General features: G+C 35.8%; 1 protein-coding gene across 4 annotated transcripts in view; it reads left to right on the top strand.

The window, feature by feature from the left end:
• Positions 1-20,587, top strand: part of LOC143230253 (pikachurin-like) — a 225,131-nt gene that overhangs the window by 67,024 nt on the left and 137,520 nt on the right. For 3 of the 4 annotated variants that reach the window (XM_076463502.1, XM_076463482.1, XM_076463471.1), the window contains exon 2: positions 12,042-12,158. The exons of the other annotated variant lie outside the window; for it this stretch is intronic. In XM_076463502.1, coding sequence (XP_076319617.1) covers positions 12,042-12,158 — 117 coding nt within the window. The remainder of the gene's footprint in view (positions 1-12,041; positions 12,159-20,587) is intronic. 4 annotated transcript variants of the gene reach the window in all.

Genomic DNA, 20,587 nt, shown 5'->3' with positions numbered 1-20,587 from the left:
AGTGGAGAAAGACCAAAATAACAAAACTAAAACCAAAAAACAACAACAATACTTTTTGTCGTAATCCATCTTTAGTGTTGATAACTGTACAATAGTTGACTTCGACACCTAACGGTTGTGCAGCATTAAAAATAAAAAAGGTAAATCACCTGAACTACAGAAGTATATTTTACAGATTTCTCTTAATCTGTACCTTTTGGATTCTAAATCAAAGATGTATTTTAAACTCTTTTATCTCACATAACACTACGTAACAACATTTTTATTTTTTCTTTACAACATAAGTAATTAAGAAGTAACACATATTATCCAGGAACAAAATTTGTGTTACATAGTGTTATTTGTGTTACTCTGTGTTATTCAATGTCTGATGTGAAATCCAAAATGGACGAACTTAGATTATGTGCCAAACAAACAAACTAATCTGCAATTAAAATGATTTATAATATGTTTTAGGCCTATGGGATTCCAAACAGGAGCCATATTTGCGACATCTACAACTTGGTTTACACAAAGACTAAGACGAAAACCCTTACCAAGCGTTGTGACGTCACAGGTGAATGGGTCTGTTACTTAAAACTGTTTACCTGCTTCCTCACTACTGTGGATATAGCAATAAAAAAACAGAGATATAGACATTTCACTATATTTTGACAGAGTGAGTACAAAACGAACAAACTAGCGATACTTTGAGTGAACAACTTCACTGTTCATATATCTCTGCTAAGTTTGCTATACATCTCCAGAGCGACTGTTGTATTAGAATTCAGAAACAAAGAATGTTTACATTTACTGTTGCTTTTCTTCATAATTTTTCTACACATAATTAAATTATGTTACACATTAACACATGTTATACATTGACAGTGTGCAAGTTTTACTTCTCAAATTAAAGTTTATATAAAAATTAAAATTTTATATATTTCATTTCATTTGTTGGAAATTTCCTTTGGGACTTTGTACAGGATTACATTAAACTTGGTTTAACTCTTTCCGGGATGCTAAATGCCTAAATCCATTTGATTCAGAATGTTAAGTATTGTGAAATAGAAACTGGAAAGATTTAATCAGGCTTTAGTACCGGTAAGTGGCACCAGATGTGTCTACAATCGAAAGTCTGCTTACAGTACCGCAAGGAAAAAATATAAATTACACCACCATTTTAACCATGTCAATTGCATTTTCAAAGAACGATCTGAATATGCAAATCCAAATGTGGTCCTCGAAGTATTTTGTCTTTTAACATGTCAGAGCTCTATCCAATAAATGATGTTGTTATGGTGAAATTGTTCAACGAATAAAGATAAAGAACATAACGTTTTTGTGTTTTTAATTGGAATCTACAATGTTCTCCTTAAAGGGCAGAATGATTATGTCACCAAGGGTCTCTTTGGCCACACTCCAAAGTAATTTGGATCAAAGTCCTCATCAGTAAAATGAAATGTACAGTTAAAGATAATCTTCCTGGTATCTCCAAAAATATAACAAACAAGGAGTTGGTAAAGACTTGAAAGCTTCCAGTTACACATTGAAGTCAATTGCTGTTTTACTGAGAAAAATGACCACGGAGAAAGAAATCGTTTCAACCCTTTTAGTGTTTACATCTGTACGTTCTCCAGATACAGCTCTACAAGACTTTTGTGGTTTTAATATACTTACACTTTGCGCTGGAAGCAGAACTCTACGCGCAATGGAGGATCGATAGCACGTTTCAAGAAGTATGGTCTAAGACTGGCTTTGTATTCTTTAAAGATATACGTTACCTAGGATACTACAGTAATAATAATCGTGAGGATATCTGATGATGGAAGGGATCTAATAGCAACACGGGATTCGAAACTTCGTTCTTATGAAGTGTGACAAACCATCAGTATCACCATAACCTATACTTGCTTAACTCAGCAATGCGTTTTCAAAACAATTTAATATTTTTTAATACGAAACTCTTACTTTTCTAAGAACGAGAAACACCATTATAGTTTTTGTCAAAGATTACCTAATACATCCAAAGACAAATACAAACATTTTGTAAGTAAGTGATTCAGCCAAACGTTACTGCATGTGGAAACATAATAAGTGAAGAGAAACCCCGGAAGTGGTTCTTAAATCCAGGACCTTTAGCTGACATGACTAATTCTCTATCTCACTGAACTATCACAATCCGAATTGGAGTCTGTGCAACACCACAAAACAGTCCTAGCACTTTCCTTCGTGGACGTGTTATTAGAATAACAGCTTGTTTTGTTTGTTTTGAAATTTCGCACAAAGCTACACGCCGTCCCTAATTTAGCAGTGTAAGACTAGAAAAAAGGCAGCTAGTCATCACCACCCATCGCCAATTCTTTGGCTACTCTTTTACCAACGAAAATTGGTAATGACCGTCAAATACAGATTACAAACACGGCTGAAAGAGCGAGCATGTTTGGTGCGACGGGGATTCGAACCTGCTACCCTCATATTACGAGTCCAACTCCTTAACCACCTGGCCAGAATGACAGTCAATATCAACTTCAAGCCTCCATCCTAGGGTTTCCTTTTATTTATTGGATTTTACATATACAGTAACGTTTGTTATAAATATTTTTTTTCATTCCTTCATAAAATAAGTTATAAAAATATTTTAATGTTTTCTTATTCCAACTAACTCAACCAAGTCTTTTTTTTTTACCATTGTGTTTACTGGTTTCAAGAATTGGTTTCTGTAGAACGTAGTGTAACACTTTAAGATCTAACTACCCATAAATTCTTCCGCTAACTTCTTTAACTTATGCTTCTTAAGAAAAAAGTTTCACAACAGCCAATCAGATATTTGTATGCTGGTTGGAAGGTTCTTTATTCGTTCCAAGTAACATAGTTAATAAACACTTAAAAAACAGGTAATAATAGGTGACACCTCCAAAAGCTATTGATAAAGGAAGAAATTCCCCGATATCGTTCTATCTCGCTGTACACTTCTGTAACAATGGAGAGAATGGCTAATTAGAGAGTAAGAACGGATGACACGCTTACAAGATACAATTTTCTTTGCGAAGAAAAAAATCGTACTTTTGAATTTTTTTTTTGCATTAAAGATGAATAAGACCAAATAATATTACCAAACAATCCTAGTACGTTATAATGTCATGGTGTTATAGGTGTGACAGTCAGTTCCTTAGCGGGGATATTGGGCGATAAGGTGTTGCAGGCTTTATTTCAGTCTGTAACTGAAAAGAAAACTTTAGATAACGTAGTAGCTGCGCAAAATAAGATATTTTAGTGTTTCTTTTCGGTAGTTATTCAAAAACCTCACACGATGCGAGAGAAAAATGAAATGAAACCTTAAAAATGGAGACTATAAAGTTTGTCGTGGGTTAAAGTTTAGATTTTAAAATTATTGTTGTTGAGTATGATCCTAAGAAGTGTTCGTTTAAATGTTTGCACATCTCAGTTGTTTGCACACTGAAAAGCTTTATAAAGATAAAAGGTAAGTGTCTATACTGACTAGTCTTGGGAAAAAATTCGTTTAAGATGTTTCGAATATTTATAATCCAAAATATAACGAAAATAATGAAGGATGGTGCAAACCGTGCGAAATGAAACAACAAAATACATGATCACAAAATTTATATGGGATATATTACAATGAGTTGTTTCTGTCTTATGAAGCACAAAGCTCTACAGTTGACCTCCTATGCTGTGTACATTGCAGGGACCTCATTCCGAATCTTAGTTTTGTAAGCCCTCGGGCTTATCTCTGAGCCACTGAGGGCACAATTATCAGAAATATGGTGCATTTTGCTTCAGTCATTTGGAAGTTTCATGACTTGAAAATGTACTTTGTAAAGAAATTACTGCGATTCCAACAATCAAATAAGTTTCCAAGATATTTAGCCATTAACGTGTATACAAAATTAATTTACGTGTATTACACAACAATATAGCTCCATTACATAGTGAAGATCTACATAATTTCTTTTCACTAGCTTCTATTCTACAGATTTCCTTGGAAAATTAGCACAAACTTTTTTGGTACGTTGTGATCTTTAGAAAGAACTGAAAGACAATTAGGTTATGCCTTTCAACTGCTGACAAGAAGTTAAATGTATTACAGGCCTAACTGCAGACAATAACATACAGAAAACAAAACGAAGTTTGTTTGCCTTTCTATTTCAAAAATTACATTCACAAAAACCTTTTAAGATGACAATTTGACCATTAGGGTTTTTCGAATGTGAAATACATTTTAATAATTTATATATGTCAATAATGTATATTGTCTCATAAGTCAATTCTTTGCTCAGAAGCCCATAACCTGCATATGGATATATATGTAAAAACGGCTCGTTTGGGTTGAGAAAATATTTTACGTAGACGAGCAAACAACGTTTCGACCTTCTTCGGTCATCGTCAGGTTCACAGGTGTTAGAAATTGCACCCATTAATAGGAGCCCAGTCACCCCAAATTGTAACGGATTTTAAACAATTACGAACTGTTTAAACGATTACATGGTGAAGAAAGGCCTGGTCACGGGTCCGAATCCCTGTCACCGAACATGATCGCCTCTTCAGCCGTGTGGTTTTATAATGGTCAATCCCACTATTTGCTGGTAAACCGGTACCTCAAGAGCTGACGGTGAATGGTGTTAACTAGCTGCCTTCCTTCTTGTCTATCACTGCTAAATTAGTGACTGTTAACGCAGAAAGCTCTCGTGTATTTTTGAGCGAAATTCAAACTAAACCTATATAATGTAGCTTCCAAACCTGTGAATCATAATATACACGGAAGTAGACACAAGTTCAGTTTATCTCAGTATTGGCTGATGTGTATAGAATGTTTGTTTCGTGGTAAAATACCCAAACCTTTAACATTTATATGTTGACCACAACCAAGGTTTCGAAGCTCCTGTGTATCAGAATGTACAAGACAAGTAGAACACGGCTACTGAACAGGTTTAGTACAGAATAATAACATCTCTTTCTCTTGCCGTAATTATTTTATAGGAGAAAAACCAAACAAACAATGGTTGAAAAACCTAAACCAGTACAGGAAATTGCCAGAAGTTTCCATTTATGGTTGGCAATTTGAAATGCGATGCATATATTATTCTGGATTCCATTGTTATGGTTTTTTTTTGCTCATGCTGTTAGTTCAAAGCAAGATAACCAACTATTTGGAATCCTTGAACTCCAAGCGTATCAAATCTGTGGAGCATATAGAAAATGTTAGAGGAAACTAAGCCCATATAAATGGACATTAAGTGGGAAATTATTTGTTTGTTCGCGAACTCCTGCAGTTTTAAGAAAGCAGGACAACACTTGCGTTGGTTTGAAGATGTTGTCATCCACGTGGCATAGCAACCAAACCCTTCTCCTACGAAGAGGTTAACGAAGAGAGGCTAAAATGCACATGCCTAATCATCCATTCATGATTAATGGATCTAAGTATAGGTTTTAATAATAGCTGAATCTGAAATTTGCATTAGACTTTGTTATTTCTCTTCTTATGGATCACAAAGAGTGCCAGATTTTGTGTTTCTGATGTTCTTCTGGATAAGCCCCCCCGCTAGTACAGCGATAAGTCTAAGGATTTACAACTCTAAAATCAGGGGTTCGATTCCCCTCGGTGGTCTCAGCAGATAGCCCGATGTGGTTTAGCTATAAGAAAACACAATCTTCTGGATACCAGGAGCTTCAAAACGAGTTTATATCCTCAGTCACAAACTAGCGGAACTAAACGCAGTACACGAGCTGAGGTACTACAGCAGTGGAGTATCCTAACGTGGCTTGCTATAGCAATATTGAAGAGTTTCGTTAGTACATTCGAAGCATATGAAATCATTAGGAAGGGGGTTTGAACTCCGCTGGAGAACACAACTGTTTTGTGGTAATCCTATTGTTTACAAATTTAATTAGACAAAACTTATTCCATCATCAGTGTTGGTAAAGATAATTTAATAACATGTTTATTACGTCATCAGTGAGACTGGAGTGGAAGGGTGTGAAAACAACTTAGTACAGTGGAGAAGAAGAAAATATTCTAATGGAAAAATGAACTTGACAAGAATGAATGAGAATTAGTTGGAACAACGTGTGCAACATTTTGTGATTTATTGAAATATAGTAAGTAATGATTATCTGTATCGAAGGAGACAAAGATCGATCTGGTATCTAATGTTCTTTGTTTTGTTGGCTACAGATATCAATAAATAATTGATTTTCAAGACTGCATACACGAATCATTATTATCAAAGTAGAAAACTTAAACTGTCAGCCATCGGTTTTTATGCGTTTTTGTTTTATGTAGAAATCACACAGATGGCACTGTTAACTTGGAGAACAATTACTCAATCTGAAAAGTTCGAATGTAGGGTTTCCAGTAATGCTAGCTTCTAATAATGTTTCCTAAGCGCTCGTAATAAAAACTGTTTTCATACACAAGACAGCGTAATGCAGAAACCGTGTTTAACAAACTAAGTTCGATCGCGCATAGCAATAGTTGTGAGCCACATTGCTAATCATAACTCGAGCTTTTAGTTTTAAAATGAGAATGTTAAAACCTGTACAATTCTTGTCTTCGTGGGTCGTTTTTTATCAGATGTCAATTTCTTACAGTAACTGGTTGGCTAGGTGTGAAGCATGTCCCACTGTACATCCGTCCTTCTCGTCTAATTTTATTAGAACATTCCACGAGTTGACAGTGGATATTGCCTTACCTTATCATTTAAAATTTTATGAGGGCTTATAAGAGATAGCCCATTCTGTATCTAAGCGCCTAATAATAACAGTAAAGTGGCATTTAAAAATTATTGATGGCTAGTTCGAATATAATATTGCCTGAAAGCATTGTTAACGATACGGATTCAACTATATGAAATATATATATTTACTACAAGCGTTGTTTCTTTCATTTATTTTATATCGTAAATCACATCATGATTATACTTCATCTTAAATATTTTTATTCTTATTCTGTTTTAATGCATCGATGGTATCTAGTTTAACTCTGATTTCAGTTATCATTTGATTTTGCTATAACTGATTAACAAAAACTTAATGTGTTTTATTTAAGTTTGCTTATGATTAGAAGCGATTTCTCTTCATTCAAACATATAGGTGTAATGCAGAGAAGGAACTTCTACAGGGGTCGCAACTAATAATAAAATAATGCTTGAAAAAGAGAGAAATTATTTGAATTTGGACAAAAAATACAGAAATGGTAATTATTTGACTGAAATTTTATTTTAATTCATAAATTTATTTAAATATTGGTGGGACTTTTCAAGCTGGACAAAGTGTCATTCGTGGCGGGAAAGTTCGATTCCTGAAATTTCATTGGACGATACTGAACAAGGCAGCGTAATGGTTAACAGTGAATGATATATTACTTAATCATTTGTACCGATAGGCAGAGATCACTATAGCCAAGTTATAATGTATAAAACGACCCATTCATATACTCCTGACACTACGGACAAGTTCGTTTGTATGGTTCGTTTGTTTTTGTTTTTGAATTTCGCGCAAAGCTACTCGAGGGCTATCTGCGCTAGCCGTTTCTAATTTAGCAGTGTAAGACTAGAGGGAAGACAGTTAGTCATCACCACCCACCGCCAACTCTTGGGCTACTCTTTTACCAACGAATAGTGTGATTGACTGTCACATTATAACCCCCTCACGGCTGAAAGGGTGAACATGTTTGGTGCGACCGGGATTTGAATCGTTTGCATGGAAAACAAACAAATGAATTATTTTAAATGTCAAAACACGTTCAGGACATAATAAACTGTGAATGTGTTAGGCTTAAAATGAGTCCCAGAGACAGTTTCGAACCCCCCACGTTTTTTATTTATTTAGTGAAGGATTTATTTGGATTTTTTTATTCAAGAGCAGAATTACGTTGGGCAATATGCTGCGTTTACCAGGAGGAATCGAACACCAAGTTTAAGGATTATAAGTCTATAAACTTACTGGTCTGGTGGTTAAGATGCTCGACTCGTAATCTGAGTGTCGCGGGTTCGAATCCCCTTCATACCAAACATGCTCGCCCTTTCAACTGTGGGGGCGTTATTATGTTACAGTCCGTCCTACTATTCATTGGTAAAAGTGTAGCCCAAGAGATGGCGGTGGGTGGTGATGACTAGCTGCCTTCTCTCTAGTCTTAAACTTCTAAATTAGGGATGGCTAGTGTAAATAGCCCTTGTGTAGCTTTGCGCAAAATTAAAATCAAACAAACAAACACTAGGTAAATACTTTGATACAAAAGCGCGTAACACAAGGTGCTTTATTATAACATAAAGTACTGGTATACAAAAGTAACGTAGCAACGGTAATTGTCTCTAGTCTTAGAAACGCGATAAGAAAATGCGTGACTTGAGTACTTGTGTGTGCACGCACGTGACATGCAGCATTTTTATTATAACATAAAGCAGCCGCAGTAAATGTCTTTAGACTAAGAAATTCGATACTTTAATAGTTACGAATTAAACACTAAAAAGTAGGGAACCATTATGAATTGATAGGCCTAAAACGTGTGATAAAAATCACGTAACGTGCAGATGATTTTGAACCTGAAATGAGCAAATTAAGAAGATTACAAAAATAATGTAATTTACGTGGTTTTATCATTTAGTTCATCTGATGTGTGGTATTAACGAAAGATCTCTTGGGTTCTAACTTGGGATAGTTCGTTTATTTAGAACTAGGCACAAAGCTACACATTGGGTTATCTGTGCTTTGATCAGCACGGCTATCAAAACCCGGTTTTTAGCAATGGGGTTCCGCAAACATACAGCTGTGCCACTGGGGGGTCAACATGCAGCTGTACCACTAGGGGGTCAACTTGGTATAGACGAAAAAAATTGAAATGCTATTGGAAATAAACAAACTGAACGAAACATGAAAGAAATAAGTTACACAATAACTTGATTTGTATTGGGAATTTTATTTGTTTTGAATTTCGCACAAAGCTACTCGAGAGTTATCTGCACCAGCCGTCCCTAATTTAGCAGTGTAAGAGTGTGAGACTAAAGGAAAGGCAGCTAGTCATCACCACCCACCACCAACTCTTGGGCTATTCTCTTATCAATGAATAGTGGGATTGACCGTCACATTATAACGCCCCCACGGCTGAAAGGGCGAGCACGTTTGATGTGACGGGGATTCGAACCCGGTGACGAGTCGAACGCCTTAACACACTTGGCCATGCCGGACCAGGGAATTTTTTCTTTAAGTGTTTCTCTAGTAGTATTTATGTAATCTCGAGTTTCTTTAAGTGTTTCTTAACTAGTATTTTGTGTGATCTCGAGTTTCTTTAAGTGTTTTCTTACTAGTATTTTGTGTGATATCGAGTTTCTTTAAGTGTTTCCTTACTAGTATTTTGTGTGATCTCGAGTTTCTTTAAGTGTTTCCTTACTAGTATTTTGTGTGATCTCGAGTTTCTTTAAGTGTTTTTTTACTGGTATTTTGTGTGATCTCGAGTTTCTTTAAGTGTTTCCATATAGTATTTTGTGTGATCTCCAACAGAAGATCAATGGTGCAGATGGTGCAACAGTTATTACATCTAAACTATATGAATTTTTCAACATATTTTCTACTAGCTACAATTATCGTTTAAAAGTGACGTACGATTTCTTATCAGTTGGTAATGCAAAACTAAACATTAAAACGTAATATTAACTTTCTCTTTCATCTCCGTCCTTATTTACCTACGTAAGTGCTCCATACGTAAAAGTAGAACCAAACTTATATTTCAGAGCCTTGTCGGGTATCGCTTTTTTCATTTTTGAAAACAAACAAAACATATATTTCTCTCTGCTAACTGTCGCTTAATTCATAGAACTGTTTTAAATCTTTGTTCGTGCCTTAAAGTTTAGTAAACCTATTATCACTCCTTTCCAAATAATATGCCATAAAAGTGAAAAGTATCGAGATAAATTAATCCTTCTTAACTATTGGATTTAAAAGGATAATAAGCGATTTAAGACTTCTTGGCATTTTATGTGGAAAGTAAGCCAACTTTATACATTAATCTATCGTAAGGTGTATATATAGAATTTTCTCAAGAAAAGATGGCCGAGCTGCTGTTGTTTTTTATCCACCTGAATACTGTTCACGGATCATTAAACTAATTAACTTTAGACAGAACAAGTTCGATAAAGCTTTAAAACTTCAATGAACCTAACGTTAGCGTTTAACTTCAAGAAATAAGAGGCGGTAACACCTTCTCATATTGGGAATTATATGCTACATTTTAATGTGTACTAATCCTGTACTGATGTTTCTAGTGCACTAGTTAAGCCTTATTGCCTCCAATTTATAATGTGTAATAGGATTAACAGCGGGAGTTACGAGTTATGGAATTATTATTTTATTCAAGGAGTATAAGTTCTTATTTCCTGTTTCTGTACTCGATTATTTGTTTTTAACACGTTCATGAAAACTGAATGAATCTAACATTTTTTCAAGCTCTATAATCACCATAATAAAAAATAATAAAGTTTTCTCTGTTTTTTCGAGTTTTGTAATCACCTCTAATAAAAAAAAACAATTCACGTGCTTTATCAGACTCTTTGTTGACGATTGTTTGTTTGGGAATTTCGCATAAAGCTACTTGAGGGCTATCTGTGCTAGCCGTCCCTAATTTAAAAACTAGAAGGAAGGCAGCAATCATCACGTTTTGCTTTATCAGACTGGGATTGATCGTTGACGAGGTATTAAAGCGGTTTTCTTAGGTTTTAATAATTCGGGCCTTTCAACGTTTATTCTACGTCTTTGAATAACGGTTTAAATAATTACTTAAGGATTTTATAAAACAAAACTATTCCTTATTAATTGGTTAATTTCATCGATTTGCAAAATTTTGCGCTGTGACTAATGCACATTTCAAATTCTGTTTAGATTTTTTTCTTTGTGTCCCTTCCCCCACGTAATTTTAATGTTTTAGATCCCCAACTTTGTTTTATCATGTGTTTGTTCAAGTTTGTTTGCATCGGAAGTAAGAGAAAAGAAATAAAACTCCTGGTGGTCGATAAGGGATACATTTCAAAGCTCATTTAAAGGTTAATCTATACAACTGGTCCAACCTTACTGGTTTGGTGACTAAAATGAGGCCAGAAGTCACCCCACGTGATTAACTTAATTCTTTGGGAGCTAAACTTGCAAGCAGCAATGGCACGAACAGTTTACAACATCAAACCGGGAATTATCAAAGGAACCGTCTCTTATCTAGTAGTACTGCGTTCCCGGAGTGAGGGTTCATTCTTCGTAGCCGCCAAAACGCGTTCCATACTTTGGGGCTGTGAATGCACCATAAGACTTAAGGTCAAATCGCAGTATTTAACCACACGTGAGTAACCAAGATTTGACGGTAGATATTATCTTTTCTCGAGTCTCTCAGTCCTAATGATGAAGTGGTATCAGCAGATAGGACTTGTGTAGCTTTACATGAAATTTTGAAACAAACCAAGAGAGAAATCTGAGGACTTGAAGTTCCAAAGTAACGTGGATTCAAGATTTTTTTATGAACTCATTTTGGAAATCAAAGTGTTAGATAAATTAATTAACATCTGTATAACTGACCATCTGTCTCCATGGCGTGAAATTACCTATTTCAAGTATTTAAAGTAATTGTTTACGAAAATTAGCAGCAGAGACAAGTTTAGATTATATTAGTATTTTAGAATATATTATGTTCCTACCTTTGATTAAACTTTAAGTCGTTGTTGTTGTTTTAAATCAAGCAAAAAGCTACACAATGGGCTATCTCTGATCTGCCCACCACGGGTATGAAAACTCGGTTTTTAGCGTTGTAAGTCCGCAGACATACAGCTGAGCCACTGGGGGCTAAACTTTAAGTTAGCGTGAAGTAACGACGTAAAACTCAATACAGCCTACAAGTTGTGTGAAACACGTAATGATAAATTATATATTTTATTTAGTTTTACCTTCTTGCAGACATGAGGTGTAAAACAAAGCCCGTTATGTTGTCTACAAGAAATAACTTGTGCACCAACTACCAGTTTGAGATGAGCCTTCTTCACCACCATGTCCTTTGTTTTTCTGTTTAGGTGAATGTACTGATGGTAACTTGTGTCACCACAGTTGCTACGATCTTCATGATGGTACCTTCGAGTGTTCTTGTGACGAAGGATATATTCTCGCTGACAACGGATATACTTGTATAGGTAGGTCTTATAACATTGAGAGCCTTAAAAAAATTTTAAGATGGTTATTTTTGTGAACTGTCAAATACTTAAATAAATAGCATCCACATGAACTGGAATGCCAATAACTGGATGCAACATTGTAATGAGTAATTAGATAACTACAGATAGAAAGTTGAGTAAACACCTTTCATAAGGTTTAAGGTCCACCAGCTCTGCAAAATTTTTCACTAAGCTTACTTAACTCTTTATTTAATGTTTGTTTGCAGTTAAGCACAAAGCTACACAATGGGTTTTCTGTGCTCTGCCCATCACGGATAGACCCGGCATAGCCAGGTGGGTTAAGGCGTGCGACTCATAATCTAAGGGTCGCGGGTTCGCATCTCCGTCGCGCCAAACATGCTCGCCCTTTCAGCCGTGGGGGCGTTATAATGTGACGGTCAATCCCACCATTCGTTGGTAAAAGAGTAGCCCAAGAGTTGGCGGTGGGTGGTGATGACTAGCTGCTTTCCCTTTAGTCTTACACTGCAAAATTAAGGACAACTAGCACAGATAGCCCTCGTGTAGCTTTGCGCGAAATTTAAAAACAAAACAAAAACAAACAAACAAACTGCCCACTACGGGTATCAAAACCCAGTTTCTAGCGATGTAAGTCCGCAGACACACCGCTGCGCCACTGGGAGCAGATCGTCATCAATTATTTTGAAGATAAACTGTGTCATTATTCCCGCCATCTGTTCATTAAATTTAAATTATTTTTGTCGACAGTTGTTAAATGATACTTGTGAAGTATAAACTCCAGTTGAATAGAGGATCAACTAGCAAAGAGTTGAGCAGAAAATGAACTCTAGAACGTAGGAAGCCTTTATTGTATTCCTTTGTATTCGTCTAGAGTTGCGAATAGTTATGAAACAAACAAAAGATAGGTTCACTTACCTCACTGTAACGTCCACCTGTTTCATTTGTCTCCATAAATGTTTAAAGTTCCTAAAGCTTTAAATATATTTCACTACAGACAATAACTTGGCCTCGTTACAGTTTTCTTCCTTGGTTCACTGGGGCTTGACATGGCCTGATGGTTACGACGGTTTACTCTCAACTTGTGTGTTGTAGGATCGCAATCCAGAAGACAAGATGAATTTTATTCAGTGCTTTAAGGCCAGTGATAAGTGTGAAACGGTTTTCTTAACTTGATATACGATTAAAGCTCCTGTCATGTTAAAAATAGAAGATGTAATGGACTTCTGTTCATCTGATGTTTAAAAACAGTTGTTGTAATGGAAATACGTTCACCTGCTGTTTAAAAAAACAGTTGTTGTAATGGAAATACGTTCACCTGCTGTTTAAAAAACAGTTGTTGTAATGGAAATACGTTCACCTGCTGTTTAAAAAACAGTTGTTGTAATGGAAATACGTTCACCTGCTGTTTAAAAAACAGTTGTTGTAATGGAAATACGTTCACCTGCTGTTTAAAAAACAGTTGTTGTAATGGAAATACGTTCACCTGCTGTTTAAAAAATAGTTGTTGTAATGGAAATACGTTCACCTGCTGTTTAAGAGACCGTTATGTTACCTTATTGCAAGAGAATACAGCAGTTTAAGTAGAAATTCTTCCCTAGAATGAAGGATGAAACTGTGGTTGACAATGACTGGTAACACCATTGGTGTTGTAAGCCTTATTGTTAGTGTGTTTATATTTGACTGCAGACTCCCCTAGTGGTTGATTCCACATACCCTTTGTTATATATAGGCCATATGAAGTAAACAGAAACTCATTTAAAATGTTTGTTTGCACTGAAAAAAGAAGAAAAAAGGGTAAACAAAACGACTTCCAAAACCACAACTACAACTGTTGAAAACACATAAACTTTTATAAAATACATTGAAATTATGAACGTCAAAACAAAACTATATTTTATTTTTTTATAACGCAAGCCAAGTTTGGTGTAGACATTCATTAATGCAATCTGTTTGTTGTACGAGACAACAATACAAAGATGTAGGGTTCAGACTTAATATATAACATGGTTCCTCACTATGTTTTTTGTATGAGACGACAATACAAGTATGTAGGATTCAACCTTGAAATGAAACATTGTTTTCCTGTGTTTGTTGACGAGACAACAATACAAAGATGTAGGGCTCAGGTTTAATATTGAACAGGGTTTCCCACTATGCGTTGTACAAGACAACACAAAGATGTAGGGCTCAGGTTTAATATTGAACAGGGTTTCCCACTATGCGTTGTACAAGACAACACAAAGATGTAAGGCTCAGGTTTAATATTGAACAGGGTTTCCCACTATGCGTTGTACAAGACAACACAAAAATGTAGGGCTCAGGTTTAATATTGAACAGGGTTTCCCACTATGCGTTGTACAAGACAACACAAAGATGTAGGGCTCAGGTTTAATATTGAACAGGGTTTCCCACTATGCGTTGTACAAGACAACACAAAAATGTAGGGCTCAGGTTTAATATTGAACAGGGTTTCCCACTATGCGTTGTACAAGACAACACAAAGATGTAAGGCTCAGGTTTAATATTGAACAGGGTTTCCCACTATGCGTTGTACAAGACAACACAAAAATGTAGGGCTCAGGTTTAATATTAAACAGGGTTTCCCACTATGCGTTGTACAAGACAACACAAAGATGTAGGGCTCAGGTTTAATATTGAACAGGGTTTCCCACTATGCGTTGTACAAGACAGTAATGCAAAGATGTAGGGCTCAGGTTTAATATTGAACAGGGTTTCCCACTATGCGTTGTACAAGACAACACAAAGATGTAGGGTTCAAGCTTAATATAACAGATAATTTTCCTCTGTTAAAAGAGACAACAAAATAAAGTTGTAAGGTTTAGAACTAATATAAAACATGGTTTTTGGGCTCAGTGTAATATACGCAAGTTTGTCTACACATTTTCACACGTTAAGTATTTGCATTATAACTTTTGATACAGTAAGTGTATCTCCACGAAATTTGGTAGACATATAGTAAATATTACAAATGTTTTGCATACAAAAATCAGCTTTTTAATGAAATATTTTTAATAAATATTTGTTTGTGAATATAGAGTCTGTTTCATTACTAGTCTGAGTGCAAAGTGATTTCATGTTATGATTAAAAAAACAATTCTTCCTCCCTGAAAATCTGAAATATTATTTGTGTAATCTCTAAAAAAATTTATGTACACTTCAAACGTTTGTTTTCAGTAAGACTTTATATCTTATGTTATTTTCTGTGCTCTATCTTTGAGGAGCCTGTTATTCGACCAACCTCGTAAACATCATAAAATGATAGGAAATAAATATATATTATGCATTTTCGTGTTAGAACAACTATATATTATAACACAAATGTTTAGTCTAAGTAGCTTAAGTCTTATAATGCTGTATATATTTACATATATATTTATTATTTTTATTATACCGTCCTTCCAGTCATGCCTAGCTGACATTACATAGCTTGCATTGACGTGACGCATGTGCACTCATGTTATGCACCCAGTAATATATAACTGACCTTTAGTCTTCTCTGTCTTGGTCGTGTTTTAGTGGACTAGTATTTTGTAATGTACAGTCACATTTCGATTATTGTACATTATATATATATATATATGTATATAGATTATTGCTATTTAGAAATAAATTAATAAACTTTTTTTAAAAATATGAAACAATAAATCAAGAAGTAGAGCAAACAATTATCTTCTCACTACGACCTTTGTACTCGGTTGCTGCTGGACATAGGTTGCTAAGCCTTTTAAAATTTTACATGTAAAGGATACCAAACAATTTTTTTAGGTTTAACTAAGATAACTAAGTCTCACCACACTATGTATGCCACTTCTCTTCCTAAATGTTTCAAACCACCCCTACTAGCCTTAAAGGCATCACTTGTATCAGCACTCGTTCCAGGGTTGTTTTTCAGGAGGTCAGCATGCGACTGCTTTGCTTTCTTACAAATGATGGTCTCAGAAATGCTATCACCATCTAACTGTTTTTCGTTTACCCAAATCAACAAGTTTTTCTACCTCTTCCACTGTTTGTGATCTTTGTTTCGTAAGCAACATCAGCTCCTTTGATGACCTCTTTATTTTTCAGTATGGTGCAGACTGTAGACTTCACCATACCAAACTGTGTAACAAGGTCAGACACGTGAACACCACTCTCATACTTCGCTATGAGATCTTTTTTTTCACCTCTATTGTGGCTCTAACAACTTTTGTTTTTGGTTTGCTGCTTTCATCATCCTTTATTGTCTCCATGGTGGCTTATTTAATCAGAATATTTAGAAAAAGAAAACCGAGAACGTTCACAGCAGATTTTAGCGGGGGTGTGGACTGAGCGACAGGTGCGGCTAAAATGTTTTGGGGAAGCTTGGCGTGGGCCGAAAATGGTCGAAGGGTCGTTCGGGTCATCAGTCGGGTTATTTCAGGGATTCGGGCTACGACAGCTTGGTTCGGAAACCGTGTTTATGTTCGACAACCGAGACATTTTTTTCTCAAACAATATGTTCGAAACCCGAATTGTTCAAGAAGGGAGTCGTTCGAGAACCGAGGTACCACTGTATTGTATGTAATGAGTTGAGGCTTTAATAAGCTTGAAACCAGTTCTGTGTTTAGTATTTATATTGCTTTAAACCTTGAATGGCCGTTAAATAGTTTCCATAGTTATTATTATATATCTGTATGTCTATACTTACAAAATTATAAAAAAAAACACAACAAAACAAACTATGTTTGTCTGAATACCACCCTGTGGCCATTGAAACACATTAGCCAAGTGTAAAACGTATGAACCTTAAGCAAACAATTTTAATATTTATTCCATTGTTGGACGTTTAAGATATTAACAAACAACGTATCTAACATTATTACAGTATTGGACGTTTAAGAATCATGAATTCGAATCCCCGTCACACTAAACATGCTCGCCCTTTCCCAGCCATGGGGCGTTATAATGTTACGGTCAATCTCACTGTTCATTGGCAAAATAATAGTCGAAGATCTGGCTATGGGTGGCGATGACCAGCTAGCTGCCTTCCCTCTTGTCTTACGCTGCTAAATTAGGAAAGGCTAGCACAGATAGCCATCCTGCAGCTTTGCGCGAAATTCAGAAACAAACAATTTTATTTTAAAAAAATACCTGTTTTCTGAATACAGTAGTTAATGCCTTGCTTTGAGTTTGTTCGGATTTATAAACCTAAATTTTAAAAAATATTCTAGAATTCCATGGCATGACATGCCTTATCATCTATGGGTCGCGGATTCGAATCCTTGTCGCCAAACGTTCTCGCTCTTTCAGTCGTGAGGGAGTTTTAATATGATGATCACTCCCACTGTTCGTTCTTAGAAGAGTAGCCCAAGAGTTGGCAAATGGTGATATCGACAAGTATCTTTGATTTCCGTTTAGCACTGCCAAATTAAGGACGGTTAATGCAAATAACCTTCGAGTAGCTTTATTAAAACAAAAACTATTTTGAAAACGTTGTATGACGTTCCAAATGTGAGGGTTTTCAGTTAAAGAATCAATACCTCATGACTAAGAAACATTTATGTAAGTCATAGAGAATGTACTTATTTGTGCTTTCATATCCTTCTTTCTTCCGTCAGGTGGAGTATTCTTTTCCGTCTTTCTTTCCTCCGTCTGGTAAAGTTGTTTTTTTAATCTCTTTCTTTCCTTGCCCGGCATGGTCAGGTGATTAAGGCACTCGACTCGTAATGTGAGGGTCACTGGTTCGAATCCTCGTCACATCAAACATGCTCGCCCTCTTAGCCGTTGGGGCGTTATAATGTGACAGTCAATCCCACTATTCGTTGATAAAAGAGTAGCCCAAGTGTTAGCGCTGACTGGTGGTGACTAGCTACCTTCCCTCTAGTCTTACGCTGCTAAATTAGGGACGACTAGCGCAGATAGCACTCATGTAGCTTTCCGCGAAATTGAAAACAAACTTTCTTTCCTCCGTCTAGTGGAGGTTTATATCCTTCTTTCTTCCATCTGATGGACACTTGTATTTTTATACCCTTTCTGTTACGGTATGGTGGACTCCTCTTTATTTCTGTAGTAATTCGTCTCTCAGTTGTTGTGACTGAACCTACCAACTAGAACCTCTTAACATAATAGTGTTTGCCAGAATATTATGTGTTCTGGAAAATGAGATTTACCATGTGACGTCATAAAAACTATAAACTTTTAAAATATTGAACTTCAAAGATTTGGTTCAGTTGGTTATTTCAGATGGTTGTTTTCGTTCGGTAACGAAAATACTTTTCTTTATATTACTTTCGTTTGAAAATGAACTGAATATACAGACATATACTTAGCTCTAAACGAAGTTCTATTGTAAAGTAGATTTAAACAATCAGTTAACGTCTTGAAGCGCGTGTTTCGTCAAAAAGTTAATTTATTTATTTATCATTCAACCCTGCATTTATCTAATCATGCCAAAATACGTCACCAAATAGAGTACGGTTTTTAGTACTTCTCTATCACGTCTTTATGTCTTCATCTTAATTAGACATTCTTGTTTTGGTTATTTTACAAGTGTGACAGTTACTTGTACATTGAAAAGGTTATTTGTATCGATTACCGATAATGAAGGGCAAGGAAAAAAATAGCCCCAAATCAGTGGCAAACAACATTTGTTTCTATCAATGTAAGTAATCTAGGCTACGTTGTTTTTGTTTTGTTTTTATCTGTTGTCCTTGTAATAAACGGCCTGGCATGGCTTGGTGGTTAGGGCACTCGACTCGCAATATGCGGGTCACGGGTTCCAATCCCCACCCTCGAATATGCCCGCCTTTTCAGCCATGGGAGCGTTATAGTGTTACAGTCAAACTCGCTGTTCATTAGTAAAACAAGTTGGCAGTGAATGGGATTTGACTAGCTGTGTTCTTTCTCACCAACCACTGTTGCATTAGAGACGATTAGCGCAAATGGGTATTTCGTGTAGCTTTGCGCAAAATTCAAAACAAACCTATAATGTTTTTTCATTTGATTTTTTTTCATAAAAGAAACGATTAAATTGTAGCTCTTTTAAGAAAGGTGATCGGATTTTGATTTCTTACGTTCACGATTAAACTTATACAGTTTACATAAAAACTGTTTTATATAAAATTGTTTTCATGTCACCAGGTGGCGAGTTGTAAAATACTACACTGAAAAATGTGTAGAAGCAATGACATCAAATTGAAACCAATACAAAGTTGTTGATTTATATTACTCGTTAAAAACAAAATACTTGTAGCTTGTGTTTGTATGTTTTTGCATGTTACACAAACGTAACGTTTAGCCTATCGTGATGTACCGTTTCCTGTGTTACTTGTGAGCATAAAACAAGAACGAATGTTTAACTGAAGAATGAACGTAGATGTTTCAAGATTTATTTCAGGGAAAGATATGTAAAAAATTATTAGTTTAAATGTAATACGCTTTATCAAGACAATTAGCTACAGGTAGAGAACAAAGTTTGGGTATTGGGTGAGATGGTTGATAGTCGACCCTAATGAAGGCGATAGACAAAGAAAAGTGTATTTGTTGAGTAGCTGAGAAAGATAAATAGATGGATAGAGCAGTAGTTTTGAATGCAGAGAGGTACCTCATTATTACCAGGTTATCTGGCTCGCCCGCAAGAATTTCGCCACCTGGCACCAAAATCTTAATATAAAACATTTAATTCTGAAACGTAACTTTTAAGTTTCTGGAAAATAAAAAAAACGATATGTGTCCTTTCAAAAGCGTATATTTAATTTAAAAACAAAAAAACTTATAATATTCGTGGTGGGAATACATTACAAGAGTTTTGGCAGCCGAATCATACATAACTTGAATCGACCACCAGATGGCTTAAGTGAGCATTTAAATATACAGTCGGAAATAAACTCAAGTGCTTTAAAGCATGTTTAGATAATTTACATATCTGAACTGAAGCCAACGGGTTTATTTGGGTCATCTGCTGTGTCCACCGCGGAGAATCGAACCTCAGATTTGAGGTTTGTAAGTCTGTAAACATACCACCGTTCCATCAAGGAACTGAAGACTAGTGAGAGTCTGTTGACTAACAAATCACCGTAACATCTTCTTGTATTGAACTGAATCGAATACGTCTCATATTAAAACCTGATCAAGCATATGAAACTGCAGTGTTTAGTATTTGTTTGTTCTATCAATAAACTTGGCCCAGCATGGCCAGGTGGTTAAAGCACTCGACTCGTAATCCGAGGGTTGCGGTTTCGAATCCTCGTCACACACCTAACATGCTTGCCCTTTCAGCCGTGGGGGCGTTATAAAGTGACGAACAATCCCACTGTTTATTGGTAAAATAGTAGCCCAGGAGTTGACGGTGGGCGATGATAATCAGCTGCCTTTCCTCTAATCTTACACTACTAAATTAAGGACGGCTAGCGCAGATAGCCCTTGTGTAGCTTTGCGTGAAATTCAAAACA

The sequence above is a fragment of the Tachypleus tridentatus genome, chromosome 1, assembly GCF_004210375.1.
Source record: "Tachypleus tridentatus isolate NWPU-2018 chromosome 1, ASM421037v1, whole genome shotgun sequence".
Lineage (NCBI taxonomy): Eukaryota > Metazoa > Arthropoda > Merostomata > Xiphosura > Limulidae > Tachypleus > Tachypleus tridentatus.
This window is presented reverse-complemented; position numbering and strand designations above follow the sequence as displayed.